The following is a 23,544-nucleotide window of genomic DNA, read 5'->3' on the forward strand; positions in this document are numbered from 1 at the left end:
TTGCTGGAATAAACATAAATAATTTAATTAAGAGTGTGAACTTGTATTAATTTATTGCGCGATGCAATCATATATCTTTCTCGTAAACGAATATTGCATGCGTCAATATGTACGTACGTTTATCAGAACTACGAGAAAAAAAACATTTCTTTTCGATTGAGATTTTCTATATATTCGAACTGTTTATTTCACTTGAATAAGCATGTCAGAAATGATTTTATGCGTTACTCGGATAAGAGATTTTTTTACCTGTATTGGCAGTGGCTTATAAAATGTGCTACATAGTTTTTTTATCATCTACCCAACTCCATTGGATAGTTAGAAATTATATTTTCCAAAAATTATTATTTTTCAAAAAAAAAAATTTCACATATTAAAATTATCCAAAATTTTTTTTACAAAAAACAATTCAACTCTTCCCCTGCATGAGGAATATAATACAAGAAGATTTTTTTTGTAAATATTTTTATTACATACTTAGGTAAAAGGGGTAGATTGAAACCTTTTGCTGAAGGGTAGTTTAATAATGTAATAACGGTTTTTTCTGGTACCCATATAATGCAAAGACATTTTTACAACTTCAGATTTAGATGTAACCGGTAATGGGATTTACACTTGGAATCTCTGCATACCTTAATTAATTCGCTTAATTCGCTTCTGTGTTAATCGGACCCAGGACATCATCGTGACATCTGCGCAGTGCGCAGTTACCCTTCATTTGACAATATTTCTCACAGGGCGGGACACGCAGCTATCAGTGTCGACTCCGAGGCGCCGCGTACAGTCGCCATGTTTCCTGGGATTCTTAACTCGATCTGTATTCTAGTGATTTGTTTTGGGAGTATTATTTGGAGTATTATAGTAACGATGGCTAAAGAAGGAGGTCGCTACCGGTATAATACCCCAAAAACAAATCATTATAATAATTTTGGCAGGGAAAATCTCAAATCAAACCCGATGTGTATTATTATATTTTGATAATATGTTTGAATACTAATCTAATATCTTCCTTCAAACAAATTGGCGTCACATTTTTAATTTTTTGTTTTGTTGTTTGCTTTCTTTATTTAACTTCAAATTTACCCTGTCTTTAAGCAGAGTTTTTTTGAAATCAGATGTAAATTGTAATTTGAACGAAGTGTTCATAATTTCATCGAGAAGTATTCAAATTATGTTTTAAGGGGTGTGAACAAAGGATAGTGGTGTTTTTTTTTTATAAATCTTGTATAAACAACGTCGTACCGCATGTTTTAAAGGTCAAGTGTGCGAAATTTCATCAATCCCTTTTGACAACATAATCATCAATTTAAAAAAAAAAAAAAAAAAAACTATTTTACGAAAGCTCTTTTTTAAACAGTGATAATTTTCACTAAATAAAAACTACATAAATGAATTGTCAATTTTTTTCTATATTTAGACTAACTGAATAAAGTAACTTTCCAAATCGAAAATATGACATGCATGTTTCTGTGTTCCGAAATCGTATGTTTTTTTTTTATTAACTGACAGATAAAACCAATGTTACAGTAATGGCCTCGTTAAATTAATGATACCAAGAAATATAATTGATTAGTTTTATTCTTTAAAACACACATCACTGGTAACAAAACAACGACCCTCGAATTCCTTAATTATTTCATGGTTGTTATTGATCCGTTATTTAGAGAGAGAAGAGGAAGAAAATGGGCTTGCAAGCCTATTTATAACCTAATTCATTTGAATGTATTGGTATATATAATCAGAATTATTGCCCTTAGGGGAGACATCTGTCGGATATTTCAATTACTCAATACAGATACAGGTGGCATTTTCGTTTGGTTTGATTCTTGGCTAAAGTCTGAACATGCTGCCAGGGCACGGAAGAATTTATTTTTTTTTTACACATAAACAAAAAATATTTTTTTTAAAATAACCATAATATAAACAAAAAATAATTTGAAAAATAAACATAATATAAATATGGACAAATTAATTTGAAAAACAATCATGAGATGAATATGAACAAAAAGTTCTAAAATAAGAGAATCATAATATGAACAAGTTAATTCGATGTTCCTAGGTCATCCTTCAGGTAGGTTGCTAATTCTTCTCCTTCTTATGACTGCTAGCAAAAATTTGATGGTCCAAGGTCATCCTTCAGGTAGGTTGCTAATTCTTCTCCTTTTTATGACTGCTAGCAAAAATTTGATGGTCCAAGGTCATCCTTCAGGTGGTTTGTTGATTTTTCTCTTGTTTATGACTGCAGGAACTTATTTATTCAGTCCGGGGGGTACATCGGGCGTCCCTGTAGCAATGCTTGAATCCCTTTCCATGGGTAATAAACATATTTTGCTGATAGGTCTCTTAAATGTTCCTTGTGCGGTTTTGAGGGTAACCACCCGCACTTTCCCGTCAGCTCCAGGGTGAGTAGCTAGGATCCTGGCTAGTTTCCACATATTAGGCGGCAGGTTGTCCTCCTTTAGTATGACCATGTCGTCCCTTTCAACAGTCCTGAGGCCCTTGTCTTCCTTCCATTTGGTACGTCTTTGTAATTCTGCAAGATATTCCAGTTTCCACCTGCACCAAAATGTTTGAATCAGTGCATTTAATTTTTGATATTGATTCAATCGATTATATTGTATCTCCCGAACATCCTTCTCAGAGATAGAAGCTATCCCTCCGCCAATCAGGAAATGATTTGGAGTCAAAAGATTCAGGTCAGTCGGATCGTTGGACAGAGGAGTGAGCGGACGTGAATTTAAACAGCATTCTACCTGACACAATAAAGTATATAATTGTTCAAAGGTTAAACTTGAATTATCGGTTATTCTTTTTAAATGATATTTGGCGGATTTCACTGCTGCTTCCCAGAGTCCAGCGAAATTCGGTGACCGTGGTGGAATAAATCCCCACAATATTGACAAATCAGCTAAATATTTTTGAATCTTGTCATCAGATTTCTTTAACTTATCATACAATTCTCTCAGTTGATTATATGCTCCCTTAAAATTGGTCGCATTATCTGAATATATTTTAAAGGGTTTGCCCCTCCGCGCAATGAAACGTTTTAAACAATTTGAAAAGTTGTCAGTGGTGAGGTCCGTTACCAGTTCCAAATGCACAGCTTTCGTTGAGAAACAAACAAAAATGCATAAATAAGATTTCACCAATGGAGCCTTCCTGGTGATACCGCTTTTCATCATGATAGGACCTGCGTAATCAATCCCGGTAACCTCGAACGGCCTGCTAGGTGTTATTCTGTTTTCCGGCAAGTCACCCATGATAACTTGACTGGTTACTGGATTTTTTCTGAAACATACTATACATTTATGTAATATTTGCTTAACAGTGGTTTTTCCGGCAATCGGCCAGAACTGTAATCTCACTAGAGATAACAAAGTTTGTGTCCCTGCATGTAAATGTACATAATGAAGATGTCGAATAATTAATTCTGTTAACTTATTATTTTTTGGTAAAATTATTGGGTGTCGTTGCTGGTATGATAAATGTTTCGCCTTTGTTAGCCTGCCCCCGACACAAATTAATCCATTATTTATAAATGGATTAAGCGACAAAATAACGCTACGTTTATCCAGTGAACATTTATTACTCCAAGCCCTGAACTCATCCTTAAAATGGTAGCGTTGAATTATTGCTATTAGACGATGCAATGTATTGTCCAGCTCCGGCACGCTTAACCTCCCGGTTAATTTACAGTTTTTTGTGTTACAATTATTAAAGAAACGCAATATATATGCAGTTACTCTCTTTAGCTTGTTGAGAGAGGAAAATTTTGAAAAGATGTCCCACTCCGTGACATTAGTAGACACGCATACCGCCTTGGTTTTTATCTCTGGAGGATTTATACAGGAATTTTCTGGCTTCGGCCAGTGATCGGCCTCTCTTATTAGCCAATCCGGACCCTTCCACCAAATATCTGCTTGTAATAGTTTGTTTGCTGTAACTCCTCTTGATAAAATATCAGCGGCGTTTTCCTGCGATGAAACATGTCGCCAATGGGCGGGATCGCCGGCCTCTTGTATCTCGGCAACCCTGTTGGCCACAAAGGTATTCCATCTAGCTGGCTGTCCTCTTATCCAGCATAGTGCGATGGTAGAGTCACACCAGTAGTATGTATCCACCTCAACCATGTTGAGTGCTTCTTTGATGTTTTTTAATAATTTCGTTAACAGCACCGCACCACAAAGTTCCAATTTTGGCAGGGATATGTTTTTTAATGGCGCTATCCTGGACCTGGAAGATATTAACTGAGAGTGCATCTTACCCTCGGCGTCCCTGGATACTAGATACGCACAGGCTCCGTAGGCCTTTTCCGATGCGTCGCAAAAACCATGGATTTGTAGGCTGTTTTGACCCCACAAGATTCTTCTCTTTATTTTCAACAGGTTTATTTGAGATAAATTTTTCATGTAATTTTCCCAATCTTTTAATATTCCCTCGGGTATTTCTTCGTCCCAGGAAGTCTTAGATATCCATAATCTCTGCATAATTAGTTTTGCTACAACCGTTACTGGTCCTAGCAGTCCTAAAGGATCGAACGTTGAGGCGATACTTGACAATATCCGCCGTTTGCTTTGTACGGTACATACTGGTTTTTTCACTACATATGAAAAGTAATCAAACTCACTGTTCCAGATTAATCCTAGTATTTTTTCTTCTTGGGGTTCTTTAGATATCAATCCTTGCATATCTTGACCTGGTTCGGAAGATAATTCTGCCACGTCCGATCTCCATTTTCTTAGATTCATCCCTGCAGATTTTAGTAAACTGATTACCTGTTGTTTTAGAAGGTGGCACGATTCAACGTCATTTCCTCCCGTTAATAGGTCGTCCATGTAAAAGTCATTTTCAATGACATTGCTTGCTATAGGAAATGAAAGTCTATTTTCAATACCTATTTGCTTCAGGCATCTTGTCGCCAGGAAAGATGACGGTCCTAATCCATAAGTCACTGTCCTTAGCTTGTAATGCTTCAAATCCTCATCCTGTGAAAAGCGCCAAACAATTTTCTGTAGATTGCGGTCGCTTTCCTGCACGTTTATCTGACGGTACATTTTCTCTATGTCCGCAGTTATGACTACAGGATGTTTTCTGAAATGTAAAATTTGCATATTTAAATCCTTTTGTATGTTAGGTCCGACCATCAGAGCATCATTAAGGGAAATACCAGAAGATGTTTTTGCCGATCCATCGAACACCACGCGAACTTTAGTAGTGGTGCTTGACTCCTTCATCACCGCATGATGTGGTAAAAAATATGATCTCGCATCGCATTCGGATTTTCGGCACTCTTCCATATGACCCAATTGTAAATATTCTCTCATAAACATGCTATATTGACATTTCAATTCTTTATTGGTGGAAAATTTTCTTTCCAATGTATGAAACCTTTTTTCAGCCATTGACAAAGAACTCCCTAGTTGGTCTATACAAGGGCGGGTTGGTAAGGCTACCGTAAATCTGCCCTCCGTGTCTCTACTATGACACTCTGTAAAGTTGACTTCGCAAGCCTTTTCTTCAAAATTCTGAGGTTTCATGGCATCCACCTCTTCTAGTTTCCAGAATCTTTCCATCTGGTTACCTATTTTATTAATGGCTAGATTACAATTAATTGATACTGGCCTTGTTTTAGTGATGATGTCGATCGCTCCGGAAACAATCCAACCGAGTTCAGTCCTTTGAATAGTTGGCCCGCCCTCCGTTAAGGGTATTCGATCATTATTCATTATTTCCCAAAAAACTTCCGCACCCAACAGGATGTCAATTGGAGACGTGACATTGAAATCCTTATCCGCTAGTTGCAAGCCAGATGGGATCTTCAACTTTTGTTTCCTGAAGGTCATTTGGGGTAGGTCGGTTGTTATAGCCTGCAATACTAAACAAGAAATTTTCTTATTATAATCACTATTCACTGCTTACATGTCAATTGTAACTCTTCGATTGATATGTGTGATGCGATTTTGTATTCCAGACACCGGCATATTTATTTTTTCTGTTTTTAATTTTAATTTTTTTGCAAAACTCTCTCTTATGAAATTCGATTGGGCGCCTGAATCCAATAATACCCTCGCTTTGTGTAAACGGTTGTCGCTACCTACGATATTCACGATCGCTGTAGATAATAAAATTATCTTTTCATTTTTATTTAACACCGTATGATTTGCCACTGATGTCGAGCTGTGTGCCTCTTCATTTGTGTTTTCACTATTTAATTCATTAACATGTATCAAAGTATTATGTTGGTCACTTGCACAGATTTTACTTTTGAATTTATTTTTGCAATCTTGTGTACAATGTCCTACCCTCAAACATTTGAAACAGGCTCGGGCCTTTCTTAAAAATTCTAATCTTCCCTGGATATTTAATTTGAGAAATTTTTTACAATAATACACTGGATGATTTTCTTTACATAGGATGCATCCGTGTTTGGTTGCTATCAATGAGACAGACAAATCTTTCTTGCGATCATCACGTGTTGTAACATTCTTGTAGGTAGGCCTTTTTTCTTGCAAATTTGTGAACTCCAGTACCTCAACACGTTTGGTTAGACATGTAATAAATTCTTTCAACGTTGGGAGTGCACCATCTATTGGCTGCTCTTCCCAAAATCTACGAGTTGATCCATCCAATTTATTAGATATTAAATATATCATAATCGCGTCCCAGGAATCAACATGTAATCCTAGATTTTTTAACGCTTCTAAATTTATATTAGCCTGATCAATAATATGCCTTAACGCGACTGGACATTCTTGTTTCATATCTTTTAACTGAAATAAAGATGCAACATGCCTATGAACTATTATTTTTTTATTCGCGTAACGCTCCTGCAGTATCTGCCACGCAGATTCGTAATTGTCGTGCGATATGGTCAAGGAGGCAATCAATTTAGCTGCGTCTTTTTTAAGGCACGATTGTAAATAAAAGAATTTTTGAGAATTGTTTAACATATTATTTTGATGAACCAATGCTTTAAAGGTCTCAGCGAATTTAGCATACTCAGTAATTTCACCATGAAATTCAATAAGTTTCAAAGTTGGTAATTTAATTTCACATTTTTCATGATTTACTGAATTCAATAAACCTTTTGCTAATGCAAGTACAGAGAAATATTGATTTTCAAAGGATTCACGTTGACTTACGTGTTCTGCCTCGTCATCCGAAAGTTCTTCGATTTGACATTGAATTTTTTCAAAGTCATCTAACAATTTTTCGACCTTTTGATAACGTAATTCTAGTTCCGTTTTATTGAGTGTCTTTAAAATATCATTAAACCTTGTCAATTTCGCTTTCAAAACTCCACGCTTGTTGATTAACTGCTTTAACTTTTCCATCTTTAATGGTAAATAATAAACAATTTAACTTTTAACCTCAAACAACTGACAGTTTACGAATGAAAACACGGCGATGTTAGTAAAAATGCTTGTCAGTGCCAGGGCTGACAACCTTTTAAATCAAAACAACCACTCACCACTGACAACTTTTTAAATCAGAAATTCGCTGAAATTATTTGTAGCAAGATTTTACCCGGTAAATTTGAATATTCGCGTGAATTATTTTTAATTAAATAAATCCAATGACAAAACTCTTACAATTGAGATGCTCATTTAACAATAATCGTATCAATTTGCAATGTAGGTAGCTATTAAAATTTTATGCAACTGAAAAATCAGAAACAACAATAATTTTTTTTAATCTTTGTTGCATATTTAAATATTTCATTTGGGATAATTTGAAATAGGAAGGATTCGGGATTCGGTCACAGTTTTGATAGGATGGCGTTGGGATACTTATCTGATGATGATCTGCATCTTCTTGGTTTTTTGCTGGTTCATATTTCGGCTTTCTGGTGCACGATGCGGCTCGATTGGACCATATGTTACAGTAATGGCCTCGTTAAATTAATGATACCAAGAAATATAATTGATAAGTTTTATTCTTTAAAACACACATCACTGGTAACAAAACAACGACCCTCGAATTCCTTAATTATTTCATGGTTGTTATTGATCCGTTATTTAGAGAGAGAAGAGGAAGAAAATGGGCTTGCAAGCCTATTTATAACCTAATTCATTTGAATGTATTGGTATATATAATCAGAATTATTGCCCTTAGGGGAGACATCTGTCGGATATTTCAATTACTCAATACAGATACAGGTGGCATTTTCGTTTGGTTTGATTCTTGGCTAAAGTCTGAACAACCAAAATAAGGCGATTATCAACAGCAAAATCAATTGGTCATTAATTTATAAGATATAAATAAAATTACGTAAGTGCGATAATTTAATATTGTTCAATGGCACGCGGTGCACCAATAGCTGAACTGTGACATCTCGCTCTTTCTCACAAACGACATAAAGTAAGCAAAGAGGTCACGACGGTGCTTTCAGCGGCAGGAGCGAAACGGTAGCCCTTGGGCGCCAAATTTGTGGGCCAAAGTGAGAGCAGTCTCACGCAGAATTTGCGTATCAGATGGAGACTCACGATTATTGGCCTCGGCGACATGAATGCAGGGAGAAGAAGCATTGTTCTGCAGGGCGAGTCTCGGATCGTTATTGGTCATTCTTACGGTTCATTAGGTTCTTTTATTTGAGAGGGAAAAGAGTTACAGGAATACTCTGACTTTTTCATAGGGGAAGAAGGGACAAACGGGATACATTCGAATTTTTACTTGTCAAGATAATTGTTAAAAAAAATAATCTATCATCAAAAATACTAGTTTTCAATGAACTTTGGTTCAATAAACTCCCAAACTCATTTTGAATTTAAGTATAAAATGTAAAATTGGAACAGCTTGAAATAAAGCGACGAATCGTACTACCTTTAATTAATTTTTTTCCTTTATGCATGTAATTTTTTTTTTAAATGAGTATATTTTTCTTGAATTTCTTGGAATTATTTTTACCAAAGTCAGTAGGATTTCAATAATAATATACCTTGATGTTTCACGGGTCTGCGCTAGTATATAATAATTTTACGATATGTTTACATAACAATAAAATTTAAAAAAATTCTCAGCTCATTTGTTGATTTTATCATTAACATCAAAAAAGCCTAAAAGATTTAAAACAGGATAACGTGTCGTGGAAAAGACGTATTTTTCTTTTTAATTGAAAATTATATGACAGTCAACAATAATAACATGTAAATTTTTTATTGTAAATACGTTCACGAATCCCTGGTTAAAGTCAATCGAATAACAACCTCCTAAAATACAATACAACTTGTATAGGCACTGATAGCTAACTAATATACATAATTGTACTAGCCATAAAAGAAAGTGATTTTTTTATATAGAGCAATACTTTACCCAATTGTTAATCCGGGGATGATTTACGCAAGCAACAGCAGAGTAAGACGTAGCACTTTATAGCTTCCTAATCTACTTGGATGGTACGAATGCAGTTCCGCATCTAGTGCTAACCAACGGCACCAGAAGAATAAGAAGTGGGTGCCATAAAATAACCGTGTAGAACAGCTCGTGTTTCTTTAAAGCCTTCTTTAAACTGTCTTCAACTCAGATTGCCAGGCTATTACCTACCACTCAGCTAGCGAGGATCCCTTTACGCCCCGTTATTTCTTATCTTCCCGTATTGCTACTAAAGCTCCGTTTCAATGAGTCGTTACCAGCGCATTGCGGTTTCCCCTCGTAAAATTGATGAGCCTTGCAGCCAAAAATTCGTGCCGTTTGGTTACAAAATGCCTTTTCCCCACTAATTGTTATTGATCCTCGGTGAGAAGATTATTGTTGTGTTAACTGTTCACCGTTCTCTTAGGTACTTAAATACTCTAAAGCTATTTTTAACGAAGCCCTGTTTAAAACCTTTGTAAATGTGCAACATCAACAGCCCGAATGGAGTCACTCTTATGACCTTCTGAAATTTTAAGAACATAATATACATAGTGAGCTATCAAAAATTATACACTGAAAAAATATTATAAAAACATGTAACAGTAACATAAAATAGTACAGAAACTAGAACAATACAACTTGTATGAAAAATCACAGTTTCAACAAAGTGCTGGTATAGAATACACTTAATTCTATAAATGAAGTCAGTGAATATATGAATAGTACCTACCCCCAAAATTGTCGGCTAGATCATGCATCCTATTGGTTAGTGAGTAGGTAGGTATGTCTAATAGTTGATTGTGTATGTATTGCAGAAGAATGTTACATTTGTTCTTGTGTTCCTAGTCGGCACATGGAATTTAATAGTGGCGACGACGGCAGGGCTGTCAATTTAGTTATTAATGACTTTGCATAACACAACTAGGTCTGACAAAATTCAATGATAATATACAATGACAATATTCCCCTGATGATACGAAAATTAAAAAAAACGTTTTTAAGATCCAGAAAAAACATTAGAATAGACATGAAATACTTTCTACTGCTTTTCTCACCATACAAGAGAATATTAAAATATAAATAGATACTCACGCAATAACGAGTCATTTGAAAATGCATAAAGATACTGTTCACTACTTCTTGGCATTTCCTTCGGTAAAACCAAAAGTACGGTTGTGTAACACAAAGGTCACGCTATCAAACTCCGAGATCTCCTCATATGGTCAGCGGAGCAGGTAAAACAATATAATATGTCCGACTGCCGGGCGGCAATGTCCGGACAATGGCAATTTGTCGGGCATAAAACCTTATTCTCATTTTGTATTCAAATTTTTGCATTTCTATCGCAGCCGCTTACCAAACGGGGGCAAACGGACAGTGCGCACTTAATGTTGTGGCGGGTGTAACATAATGATGGCCAGTATAGTAACCCTTCCCGCATTGGTAACTTTACTGTAAGGTGTAGATTAAATTATTTATTAGTGTAATGAAAACTAGCTAGGGCATAAGGTTATTGCTTTAGAAGGTTCTATATTCGATAGTAAGCATTCTATATTTCATTAAAAAGCGGTTTTAATTTGTTTTAGTGATCTAAATAAGTCCAATATTTAATTTCTTATATTATTCTCCCAATAGATCTGAATAGCCAGGTACTTCCCCACCTTCCTCTTTCCCTTCCCCACTTACCTTCAGCCTCACAACATCCCCCAATTGGGGATGCCATAGTCTCACTGGCTCCAGACGGGAGCAGTTGGGACTCTTGTGAGGTATTCACTATAAAAAAAAAAAAAAATAGATTAACCGAATTTTTCTATCCACTTTAACTGTTACCGGCACAAAGCACTCTTTTCAGGGTGAAATGCCTAAAACCAAAAAAAAAGCGGTACAATCTTGTATTCCAGTTTATTTTGCGATAAAAATATTTTATTAAATTGTTCGTGAGTAACGTATTCGATAGTGGTGGTAGATCATAAAATATAAATATTCGTACATTTACGGAAAATTATAATTGGTAACATCTTTTTTCATGAAACCAATTACTTAAGTGAAAAAAAATCTTATTTATGAAATTACTACAACTTTTAGGGAAGCAGGTAGGTACACTAAGGATTTCTTTAAGTACTTTAGTTTTTTTTTTTTTTTTTTAATATTACACAAAATACAAAAATTTTATAAAACTAACCGCAACTATATTTTTTATGAGAATGCGAACAAATTATTTTGGGAGAAATTCTCAAAATCAAATCTCAAATCCGTTGCGTAGTTTAGAAGAACTAATTAATCAATAATTAACAATAATTAACAATAATCAATAATTAACAATAATCAATAATTAACAATAATCAATAATTAACAATAATCAATAATTAACAATAATCAATAATTAACAATAATCAATAATTAACAATAATCAATAATTAACAATAATCAATAATTAACAATAATCAATAATTAACAATAATCAATAATTAACAATAATCAATAATTAACAATAATCAATAATTAACAATAATCAATAATTAACAATAATCAATAATTAACAATAATCAATAATTAACAATAATCAATAATTAACAATAATCAATAATTAACAATAATCAATAATTAACAATAATCAATAATTAACAATAATCAATAATTAACAATAATCAATAATTAACAATCGCGTTCAAACAGACGCGGAAAGCGACTTTATTATATACTATTTAGAGATAATTGAAATTCATCACTTTATCATTAGAAAAATATTTTTTCTTATTGAAAACAATATTAGCGATTTCTAAAACGAAAATTTGAAACAGAATAATCAGAAAAAGATACGGTCACATATAGGACTTGAACCCAGGACCCTTGGTTCTGGGTCCTGGGTTCGAATTTTCGAATTTCAAATTTTCGTTTAGGAATCGCTAATATTGTCTTTAATAATTAAATATTAGAGTTTGAGATTTGACTCATTAAGTTATTCCAAACATAAAATATATTTTTAGCAGCAATATTTTTAAAGGCTTTAAAATAGTTCTACTTGGAAACGGATGTCAACGAGCTAAATAAATATTGTATCTATTCCGAGGCCTACCTCAAAAATGTCCAAAATTGATAATAAAAAAACATGAGTTGCAAAAACAGATGTTTGACAGTAAAAGGTACAGCTGCGTAGCTATAAATACAGGAATGCCATAAACTTTCCATTAAATTTGTTTAAATAAATTATAAACACCATTGATTTCTTCTCCCCCTTTGAAAGATATGAGCCTTGTTATCTTGGTGAATTTCCTAGTTGCGGGGCTTAGTTTTTTGATTCTTCTAACATCACTTAACTTCTTTTTTTTTCGTCCAACCTAAGGACATCCGAGTAGATGTCAAGCTCTTTTTTAATCTTTAACGTGCAACCAGCAGTCTATATCAGATGGTACTTTTTGGAAAATGAGATGGAGATAGTTCAATGGCATTGAATCAAGTATTAACTGGTACCAAGAATCTGAAAATGAAAAATTTTCTGAGTTTGAAATATTTGATTCAACTATACTAAACATATACATATGAAAAGGTAAATTTTAAAAACAAATAAAATAGTTTATTGTTTGGCCACAATATATTTATTATCACCTTGATTTCAGAAAACCATTCGTCAACAGAAACTCTAGAAAAGGAGCAGCATCGTCCACTTCTTTCAGATCGCGTAAACATGCAAATCATATGAATGGAAAGTCTGCGGAAATAACCGATCACATAATATCTCACGGTGTTAGCGACACGCCCCACGATGCAGCAGCGCGGAGCGGCGAGTTGACCGCGGTGCTTTTTTGACGCAATCACGGTAATCATTATGCTGGGTGATAAATGTGCTAAGAAATCCGATACAAGATCAGGAGATGATTTCAGAGCGGTAAGTCCTCCGATCGCTTTTTCCAAATTTAGATGCCTCTCGCTTCAGAGGTAATAACACTATTTTTTTTCTTTTAAAATCGAAGAAAGCTGAAGTTTGTATGAGTTTTGTAGTGGATAAGACTTTATGTTCGAGGAACGAACAAGGGTTGGGATAGCCGTATTTTAAAGGGCTATTCCACACAGATAAAGCATGGATAACGCCTATGACTTATGACAGGCGAGTGCGATAACACAATTTGTAAGGTTAATTCACAGTCAGCTTACCGGGTGGCGAACGAAATCTGCATCTCGAGAATCATCTGTCAGCACTGGAACGGTGATCGTTGTACGGTAGCACTCGATATGTTGAATTGGATTGCGATAATTGCGATAAAATACGTTTAAGGGATTATTCCGATAAATAACCGGAGATAGTACACACATTTTTTTTGACAAGACGAACGTTTCGATGTGATTGTACGGCTCACGGCACTCCGTTATTATAGTTGACGTCTGTGATTTCAAACTGTACAGTTCAAAATCTGACCATATTATTGGTCAGCACACCCCCTGTTAAAAGCAAATCGGCGTGATGGAACACTTTATGATGTATGAAAGCTTGTGTTTAGCCGCAAATACGGCTAATGTTTCGGGAATCTGCAAATACTTACTTATTTTAGGTAAGAATAGTTACGAAGACAGTGTGAAAATTATTCGCAAGTCCATAAGCTAGGATCCATTGCATCATTTATCACATAACATTTCACCTCAATTATAGATCATATAGATCAAAGCACTCACCAGTTTACTGGAAATAAAAAGTGTTTTGGACACACATAAATATATTTTTTTAAATCATACTGAATATACCAATTCAAAATATAAATTATATCACTCTTATTTAAGAACTAAATCTGATTCTTCTTTCCGATAGGCGGATTATCTTTGATCTTGCGCTATTAAATGAAATAATTAATGATGGTATTGACAGCCCTAAAATTCTCGTCAAAATTAAATTAAATTCACCTACCAGAATATTTAATGCAACTGTATTTTAATTTCATGTTAAAGCCCGCTAGGGCGTGAGTAAATAAATAAATAAATATTGCATTTTCAAGCTCTTGAACACATCCACGACGCACCTACAAATCATGCACATAAATATATATATATATATATATATAAATATATTTTTTTTACTGTTATGAAAATCATATTCTTTTTTGTATTTCGGGTAGGTAGATAAGTCACGTAACACAAAAATCAAAACCAAATAACAGTATTGGCAACGATAATATTTAAAAAAAAATCTACTTTTGTTTTGAATCATCGGACCATGTTTTTTGAGAGTTATTTTTATTTTTTACATTATTAGCTCCACATTGTAGGTCCTGGGGAAAATAACTTCTAGATAGTCTTTTTGGGGAAATAAAAGGGAGGAACTTCTGGAAACGAGATAGGTATGAGGGGTAGGGGTCAGTGCGTCCAGACGCAACAAACTTATGAATCATTTCCCCCCACTGCGGTGCCAGGTCGAGAGTGTCCCGCTGGAGAGGTAAAAGGGTCTTCATTTACCAGTGTCTCCCGACTCGGCCCGCCTCTCATTAGATGAGCAGACGCTTCCGCCGCAAGACCTAGACAAACCTCACCCCATGAACCCGTTCACCCCTGCTAAGTCACCAAACGTAGCGAACCACTTGAGGTAACCTATGGCAGAGGTGTTCCAAAAAAATTCCCGAGGCGGCAGTACCCATACCCGCCTCACAAATTGACATTTTTATTGATGGTTAATGTTGAGTTCGCATACATCATTGTGTCTACTAATAAAACTAAGAACATAAAAATATACCAGACACTTACGTTTGCAAATATTACAAACTTAACATGATGATAGTGTTACACATACACGGAATTTGATTATTTGTATAGTTAGACGCACTTTTTATACGGAAATTCAATTTGTTTCTCATTTCTCGTCCCGTATCTGCGTATTTCGTAATTGTACCTAATCTTTTTTTTCTTGTTAATTCTTTCGTCATCATCGCTTTGTAACTATAAATAACTCATTTTTAAATGCCCGTAAGTTAGGTTGAGAGTTAGGTTCTGATCGAAAAAAGATTTTTTTGTCTAATCATGATAATACAATCAATTGGTCATTAAACACATAATTAACACTATTTGGTATTGGTGTCGAGTATCTTACTCATCCACCCATCGAGTCCAGACAGCTATACAAAAATTATACAATGGACAAATGCCATGATCCAATAAAATTGTGTTTTTTTCAAACAGTAAAAAATCACTGGCTTGGAAAGGTCTGTGAATATTCAAACGATTAAAATATGCTTTTATTAGCTTCAAAATAATAAATTAACTTCATAAACCTGATTAACACTTCAATAAACTTTTTTTGGACTAATGGATACGAAACAACGCTAAGCACTTCTGTTTGAAAGAGAATTATTATGAAACGAGTATGGGAACATAATATATTATTATTTCATAACATATGCTTGAATTCGGTTAGGAATGTCTCTTCCCTAATGAACATGTGATATTTCATGTGGTTATAATCATAAAATAATACTCTAATGGAGATTTAAAATCTTCAGAAATCATAATGACTGAATTATGACATCAAAAAACTAGTTTTATAGTATATATACATATATTTAATCAAAATTATTTTTATGCTCGGGTGTTCTCTTTCTCTCTAGGACAAATATACGAGTACTTTCTAAGGCAGATGAACAAAGTCAACTTTCGGTAATATTTCTATTGACACGACTTAAATCAAGGGCTCCATCAAAATCCTTCTACGGGCTTGACATAAGGCTCTGCCACACGTACACTTCGGAGCGGCGGTGACACGCGCTCTTCCAGACCGCCGCGCAGAAAAGTAAAGTCCGAAAGTAAGGTAACGGTTTACAGCGCAGTCCATTTTTAGACTTTTCTGCTCGGCGGTCTAGAGCGGCGCATGGTAATGCCGCTCCGAAGTGTACGTATGGCAGAGCCTATTTAATATTTTTGGCATTTATTCAGAATCGGTGGACACGAATATATTTATTATGACATTTCCATTTACGTTTTAATAACATTCTGTCAAACATGTCGTCTAACATGTCTAAAATTATCCTTATTTTGTAACAAAATAGCTTTTAAAATACCGTAATCTTTCCGATATGAATAGTTATCTTTTATAGTACCTTATGAAGTTATTTCAAAAAATAATTCTTATTAAATGTGTCCAACGATTCTGAAGTTTTTCCACGTTTTCTTTTACGAAAAGATAAACATTACCGGATTACAAATAACTTGAAATGTATTTCCCCTTACTACCTTCATTAAGGTAGGAAAATGTTACTCGTGCAATGATGGGGACATAACTAGTAGAGGAATTGAAGCCACGATGCCTGGGTGGTAACCTGAAGCAATTTTCAGCTAAGCTATTTACCAGTCATCTACCTAAGTCCAGTTTAACGTTGTTCGTGCGCAAATTTACAATCATTTTTCTACAATTTATCTTATTTCTCACATCACTTTATATGTTGTTATTATTAAACAATGCACCGTAAATAATAAATATGAAGGGATTTCTAATAGAATTCGTACGTTTGGCGATAATCAAACAAATTTAATTAAAGAATAGCGTTATTTAACGGACCAGTTAGAAGGCAAATAACCATCATTCGTTGATAGTACAACCACATTACACATTGTGTATAATCTTAAGCCAGATAAATGAGTATGTGCTACTTTAAAGTGACAATAACTAGAAACACCTCCATACCTTTTACCGAATCTCGTTACGCAAAAGTAGCCATTACCACCTGGAATTGCTCGTAAATGCGCGAATTACTCACATTAAAAATCAAATAAATCGACCCTACGCTGACCCGCATGTCGCATTTAAGACCACAATTTAATAAATTTACAGCAAATTTCAACGGAGAAATTGAGATATCAATTTCTCCGTGCATTTATGAACATCTTCAATTGTGGATTATATTGCTCGGAGTCCAACGAATGTCGTGGCAGAAATGTAATACTCCATCTACTTTCATGGTTTCCTGGTAGATGGAATTCAAAGTGCGCGCTGAATTCTAAGGTAATCAATACCGTTAACCGTTTTAAGCACATTAGTAAACACTAATGTTTTAATTAGTGCTAATTAAAATTTTGCATAAAATATGCTTTGTGAAACGGAATGCGTTTGGACGTTAAATTATTGTACTCAGACGGATTTTAATCAAACAATCCAGAACATTGCTTCTGATGGGATTGATGTGTTAGTACGTTAGTTGAATTGGTTGAGAAATATTTTATGGAATTATTATAAATTTTAATGTAATAGACATGCGGAATAAGGTGAATAACGCATACCTTCGTATGAAACTAATTTTGAAAAAAATACTTTTTACGCAAGTAAATAACAAAATAATTAAATGTTTTAAAAGGCTTGTAATCCCTGACATCCTTAATATTTTTTCTAGTGATTATATTAACATTGCGGTATTGTGATACTTTCACTGGGAATTAAAAAGCTGTTTAATAACAAAGGTCTGCGACTTTTTTTTTCTTTGAAATAAGAAATAATTTCCATGTGTTTTTGGTTGCTGAATTCGGGAAAATTATCAAAAAAATTCCATCACGTAAGGTTTTTCCGAAAACGCAAAATACTGCTTTTTTGCCTATCTTAAGGCGCAAAACGGGGTTTACTGCCGAAATATATTTTTTATATGAATTCCAACTTATTATAAGATAATTTTATATTTTATAGACTGAAACAAATTATTTAGTAACTCATGACGATAAAATTAGTAGGCGTTGAATTATATATATCGAGATTTTCCATAGTAAGTATGATGAGATGCCGGAATTCCCAAGGTGCCCAATCCCTTCCATGCCCTTTCATTTATTTATTTCTATTACAACTTTCGTAACTTGCGTTTCGAAAATGATTTCAAGAGTTTGTGTAAATTCTTGTGGGAGTTTTTGCTATATTTGTGGTGAATTTGTAGTGAAAAAACAACAATAAAAATATTTTTGTTGTTTGTTTTTGGGGTATTATGCCGTGTTGCGCTAACTCCTTCTTTAGCCGACGTTTCGGACAGCGTTGCAGTGTCCATCATCAGGGCAGATCCGGTAGATCCGAAGATGTGAAGATGATCTTCGGATCTACCGGATCTGCCCTGATGATGGACACTGCAACGCTGTCCGAAACGTCGGCTAAAGAGGGAGTTAGCGCAACACGGCATAACACCCCAAAAACAAACAACAAAAATGCTTTTGGCCGTGAGAATCTAAAAAATAAAAATATTGCTGATTTTGTTAAAAAAGTGTATTTTACGTATTTTGGTGTGAAGATAGGGGAACAGGACAAATCTTGGGCCCCGCATGTAGTTTGTTCAGGGTGTGTTGAAGGACTTAGAATGTGGTCAAAGGGTAAAGTTAAATCTTTTCGTTTTGGTGTTCCCATGATCTGGAGAGAGCCTCGAACCCACAACGATGACTGCTAATTTTGTTTGTGCAATGTGCAAGGTACCAATTCAATAGTTCCAAAAATAAAAATAAAACAAAATTGTTACCCAAACATGGATTCTGCACCCCGCTCAGTCCCTCACGGACCTGGCATTCCTACACAACAAGCACCCCAAAGCCTAGACGATTTGCCATCATCAGAAAGTTTTAGTGACGAGTTTCAAGTAGGCGACTCCAGTGGACCTCAACAATTTTCTCAAGCTGAATTAAATAAAAAGAAAAAGTACAAAACGAAACTAAAAAAGCAGATTTTACAAAGATTTATAATTTATATATATTTTTTATTTTTTATAGTGAATACCTCACAAGAGTCCCAACTGCTCCCGTCTGGAACCAGTGAGACTATGGCATCCCCAATTGGGGGATGTTGTGAGGCTGAAGGTAAGTGGGGAAGGGAAAGAGGAAGGTGGGGAAGTACCTGGCTATTCAGATCTAGTCACTAAACACGGCTAAAGCCATTTGGAGCAACTTTTCAATTCTGAATGGTGGTCTTACACCAGGGCGATACTGGTAGTATCTTCCACTCTGGAACGTGCCGCAAATATACTATATATTATTTTAATTAATTAATTGTGAAATAACACAAATTAATCAAATAAAATTTATTTGCGCACGCCGGGTTCGAACCCGCGACCTTCGGAATGGCAGTCCAATGCGTTACCACTGGACTATGCCGGCCGTCTATAAATCGTCGTGTAAATAAAATATTTCATGACATAAAATTATAATTATAATTGCATAATTTTCTTTTTTTTTTCTTTTGAACATTCCCTCCAAAAGTATTGTAAGGCGGGTTTTTCCTATATTTTAATGTTCACTTCACCATCCTTACGTGATGGGTCAAAATGGATGGCATTCTCGAATTCAGCATACCAAAATACATATAATTCACCCATTACCATTTAAAAAATGTCAATTTGCAGACCTGTGTAATCTTAGGAATCTATGAGAGCCGTTGTTTTATCGTTGTGTTTTTAAAATTTGTAACTATTTTGCCGAACATCGTAATTTAATTATTTTGATATATCGTGCACCCATCAATCTCTCTTAATGCCTTGAGATTTATATTTATGGAAATAATGACTTAATCCATACATGTTTGCAATTATTTTAAGTCACCATTGCGGTTAAAGCAATAACTTTGTGCAATTAACTGTCCCTTTAAAGTAAAGTAATTCGATAATTAAAGTCAGATTTGCAAATTCTCAACTCAACTCCTACACAATTTCCTTATTAACAACGCTTAACAATGTATGTACATCCGCGACATCTTCGTCCATAAAATCAACGCATAAATTACTTACTTTACAAGCGAAAGCAACACAATACCAGCTCATTTAGTTTAATAATACAGGGCTTGTATGACAAGTAGAAAATGTGTTTTGGCACGCGCTGCCCCAAATACTTTTTGTAGATATATGTACGGCAAACGTACACATTGTGCATCCAAGGAAAACAGTGCTATAATGTTCTTAATCTTTGTATGAAGTTTTACCATGTCAATTTATTGTAATTCAACATCTGCTAAGAGATCAAACTACGAATACACATTCAATACTTAGGTGTAAATATAGATTGCCAACTGAAATGGTCCAAGCAAATAGAAAAACTATAAATAATCTAGTATAAAAAACTATATATAATCTATAAAGATAATTTAGCCTTACAAAAAAATGTGGTTTAAATATTTATATATATTGTATCTTCCGAACAGTGAAAAATTTGACTTATTACCACTGCGTCTGTTTTGTTAAAACAGTATTAAACCAGTCTCAAGGCCGGCTTTACCACATGGACGTTGAACGGAAATGTAAGTTCATGTAAAAACCATCTATTTTTTTTTTTTTTTTTTTTAATGAGTTTTATTAATTCACAATGTACATTTGTTACGTTTATACGTAACAAATGTACATTGTGAATTAATAAAACTCATTAAAAACAAAAAATGTCTAGAAATTGTTACATAGTGAATGCCAAAGAAATACAAAAAATCTATTTTTTTATCTACCGAATTCAAAAAGCACGTAGCTCTCCCCACAGGTGAGTTCATAAATAAGTTTGTGCGGCTTGCTCTACTATATATAAGATTGTGATGACGTCCTCGAGAGTGAGACTCTGGTACAAAAAAAATTTATTGGGCCACTATCTCATTATTAGATAAGTGACCGTTTATTAGTTGAAAAAAATATTTAAGCAAAGCAATACCACTACGTGTCTCTAGGGAGTGGTAATTGGTCATGCCTAATGTATAAATCGATGGGTAAAGCCAAGGGTAACGTCCATAGAGCCGCGAGAATAAAACCTTAAAAAAAAATTATGGACTCTTTCAATGCGTAAAGTGTATGTTAATGGGTATTTTCCCGATATATACTTTCTTATTTTTATGTTTATAGGTAAAACAATAATATACGAATATTAAAAAAATCTTTATCTGTATTCACAGATTACTTTCAGAGTGGAAGATACTATCAGTATCACCCTGATGTAAAACCACCATTTATAATTGAAACGTTGATTTAAATGGCTTTAGCTGTGTTGTAACAAGATCTGTATGGTCAGAGATTTCTCCACCTTCCTCCCCACCATTTCCTTTCCCTCCCCTCTACCTTCAGTTTCACAATTGGGGAAGTCATATTATTCCTGGCTCCAGACGGTTGCGAGCAATTGGGCCTCTTGTGCGGAATTTACATAAAAAACCTTCCAAAATGACGTTCATATAAAGACATTTAATTAGCTAAATGTTCAATATCTGAAAATTTCTCCATGCAAGCTTTTAAAAGTTCCTACAATTGTTCGAATATGAATCAAAACAAATGTTTTCAATTTCTCATATTTCAACTACATACATTATTATCCAGTACTTTTATTGTTTAATAGTTTTGTGTGACAATTCAACAAAAAATCAGTACAAACCTAATACAAAGTTTTAGTAATTTCTATTTTCAATATTAACAATTCGTGGTAGAATTCCATCATTATGATGTTTCAGGTTTCAGTCTATCACGGCCAATTTCAGCTATTTTCGGCCACTACATCACAATAGGCTTAACACATTTTAATAAAGTAAAAAAGATGCACTACATATAAACTTACCTAACTACCACCATATTCATATGTATACACGAACGGCCACTCACGAAATCTAATACCTGGTGTGGTAGATATATTCCTTTAAAACGTGTCTCTATTTTTACAAATTCGTGCAATATGAGGCGTTAACACAAAATAATGAATGTGAACCTTTGTTGTTTTGATTGTGCCCTCTTTCAAGGCCTGCTCTAAATCAGTTCCGTATGGTCTCTCGGTATCCGCATTCCAGCAGCCAAATAACAGATGATTCACAATATCCTATAATGCTTTTTGTTCATCGATAATAATTTATTTTGGTTCAATTTAAATGCATGGAAACAACAACTGTCTTACTCAAATAAGCATGATAAAGCTAACCAATAAATTGAGAGACTCATCGTAAGAGAGGGTTAAGTCCAAACATTATGTTAAGTCAAATCGAACCAATCATTAAACCAGAGATTATCAAAAAGATAATTTAATTATGAATAATTTTAATTCTACCTTAGAATAAAAAATCTCTTATTTTTAGCTGTAAAATTACATAAAATATCCCACCCCGTATCAAATAAAAATTACCATATTTTTTTTTTTTTTTTTTAAAAGAAAGACAAACATTCCCGAGTTACGAATAACCCAACAATGTTTAATTTAATCCATCAAATCTTGGCTTCACCCCTTGGACAATTTCGGTAGATATTTTTCACAGACAATCAACAAACTTTGGAGTTTTGAGAGATATATCTCTCAGCCTGACACGGTATCTGACTAGTAATGCTATATCATTATGTATTCAAGTGGAAAATATGATTTAAACAGTGTTCAAAAGAAAAAAAAACGCCCGACTTCAGTTAGCATAAAAATTTTTTTACCACAAAATAAATCTATGAAACAACATTTAGAAAAATATTTGTCAAAGTTTGCAAATGTTCAAATGAGTATTAAACGAAAAAAGTTAAGTGACGATAAATTTTATAATCCTTTTGTCTAATTAAATGTATTTTTAGTTTCGTATAAATTGGTATTGCTGTTTACACCATAAACACGGCGAATGACTTCAAAAACTTTATCGTTGTTTTGCAATAAAATTTTTAATAATTTTTAAATGCATATGAGGTTTTGTAATACTAAAATCTAAAGATTATTTTATCTGCTTTCGAGAACAGTATTTCATTTTGAAATATGTTCAAAAACAGATCCAGATAAATTTATCTGGAATCAAATTTAATGCGAAAATATTTTCCGCGGAATCTGTATTCTTACAGTTCTCTTAAGAGATGTACATGCAAAATGTCAGAGAAAAGGTAGCTGTTCATAGAAGTTATTGAAAAAACCTACCCAAACCATGAATTCGAACAATAGAATTCGCCAAAAATTCTTTATCCAAAACCTGGTCCCCCTTAGCACAACATCTCCTATTTATTTTACCAAGCAGAACTTTTCTAATTGGTGAAATACTCGTTTTTTAAATTCCGCCTTGCATTTAAGAATCTTCTTTAAATGTTAGTTAACAAGTTTTTTACAAATGAAGTTAACATTATCGTAGTAATTTCCACACTTAATCGGGATTATGCTGGACTTGTAACACAATTATTTGAAAATATGTGTTGACTGCCTAAAAAAGTGCCGGCCGCTTTGTCGATTGTCTGGATTGTTTTCACAATTAGTTCCAATTTTGAAAAATCAAAGTAAAGCTCAGTTCTAGAGTTTATT

General features: G+C 34.1%; 1 protein-coding gene across 2 annotated transcripts; it reads right to left on the reverse strand.

Moving 5' to 3' along the window:
• Positions 1-1,965: 1,965 nt before the first annotated feature.
• Positions 1,966-7,351, reverse strand: LOC149422473 (uncharacterized). Of its 2 annotated transcripts, none has more exons than XR_016302420.1 (2): positions 3,147-3,508; positions 1,966-2,556 (listed from the first exon to the last, which is right to left on the reverse strand). XR_016302420.1 is itself a non-coding variant. In XM_089633821.1 (2 exons), exons 1-2 carry the CDS (start codon positions 7,332-7,334, stop codon positions 2,250-2,252), a joined length of 366 nt encoding a protein of 121 aa, XP_089489947.1. In that variant the 5' UTR covers positions 7,335-7,351; the 3' UTR covers positions 1,966-2,249. The 2 variants fall into 2 exon arrangements, 1 of the variants encoding a protein (XP_089489947.1); XM_089633821.1 differs by lacking the exon at positions 3,147-3,508 and adding an exon at positions 7,276-7,351.
• Positions 7,352-23,544: the final 16,193 nt, after the last annotated feature.

The sequence above is a fragment of the Hesperophylax consimilis genome, chromosome 7 (genome assembly GCF_061612785.1).
Source record: "Hesperophylax consimilis isolate HC1 chromosome 7, BYU_Hcon_1.0, whole genome shotgun sequence".
Taxonomy (NCBI): Eukaryota; Metazoa; Arthropoda; class Insecta; order Trichoptera; family Limnephilidae; genus Hesperophylax; species Hesperophylax consimilis.

Excerpts from the sequence above, each read along its gene's own strand:
- LOC149422473 (XM_089633821.1), bottom strand. The coding sequence starts at position 7,334 with ATGGAAAAGTTAAAGCAGTTAATCAACAAGCGTGGAGTTTTGAAAGCG. Across the intron at positions 2,557-7,275 it reads TTGAAAGCGAAATTGACAAG|GTGGAAACTGGAATATCTTG; the intron begins GTTTAATGATAT and ends ATTTTGGTGCAG.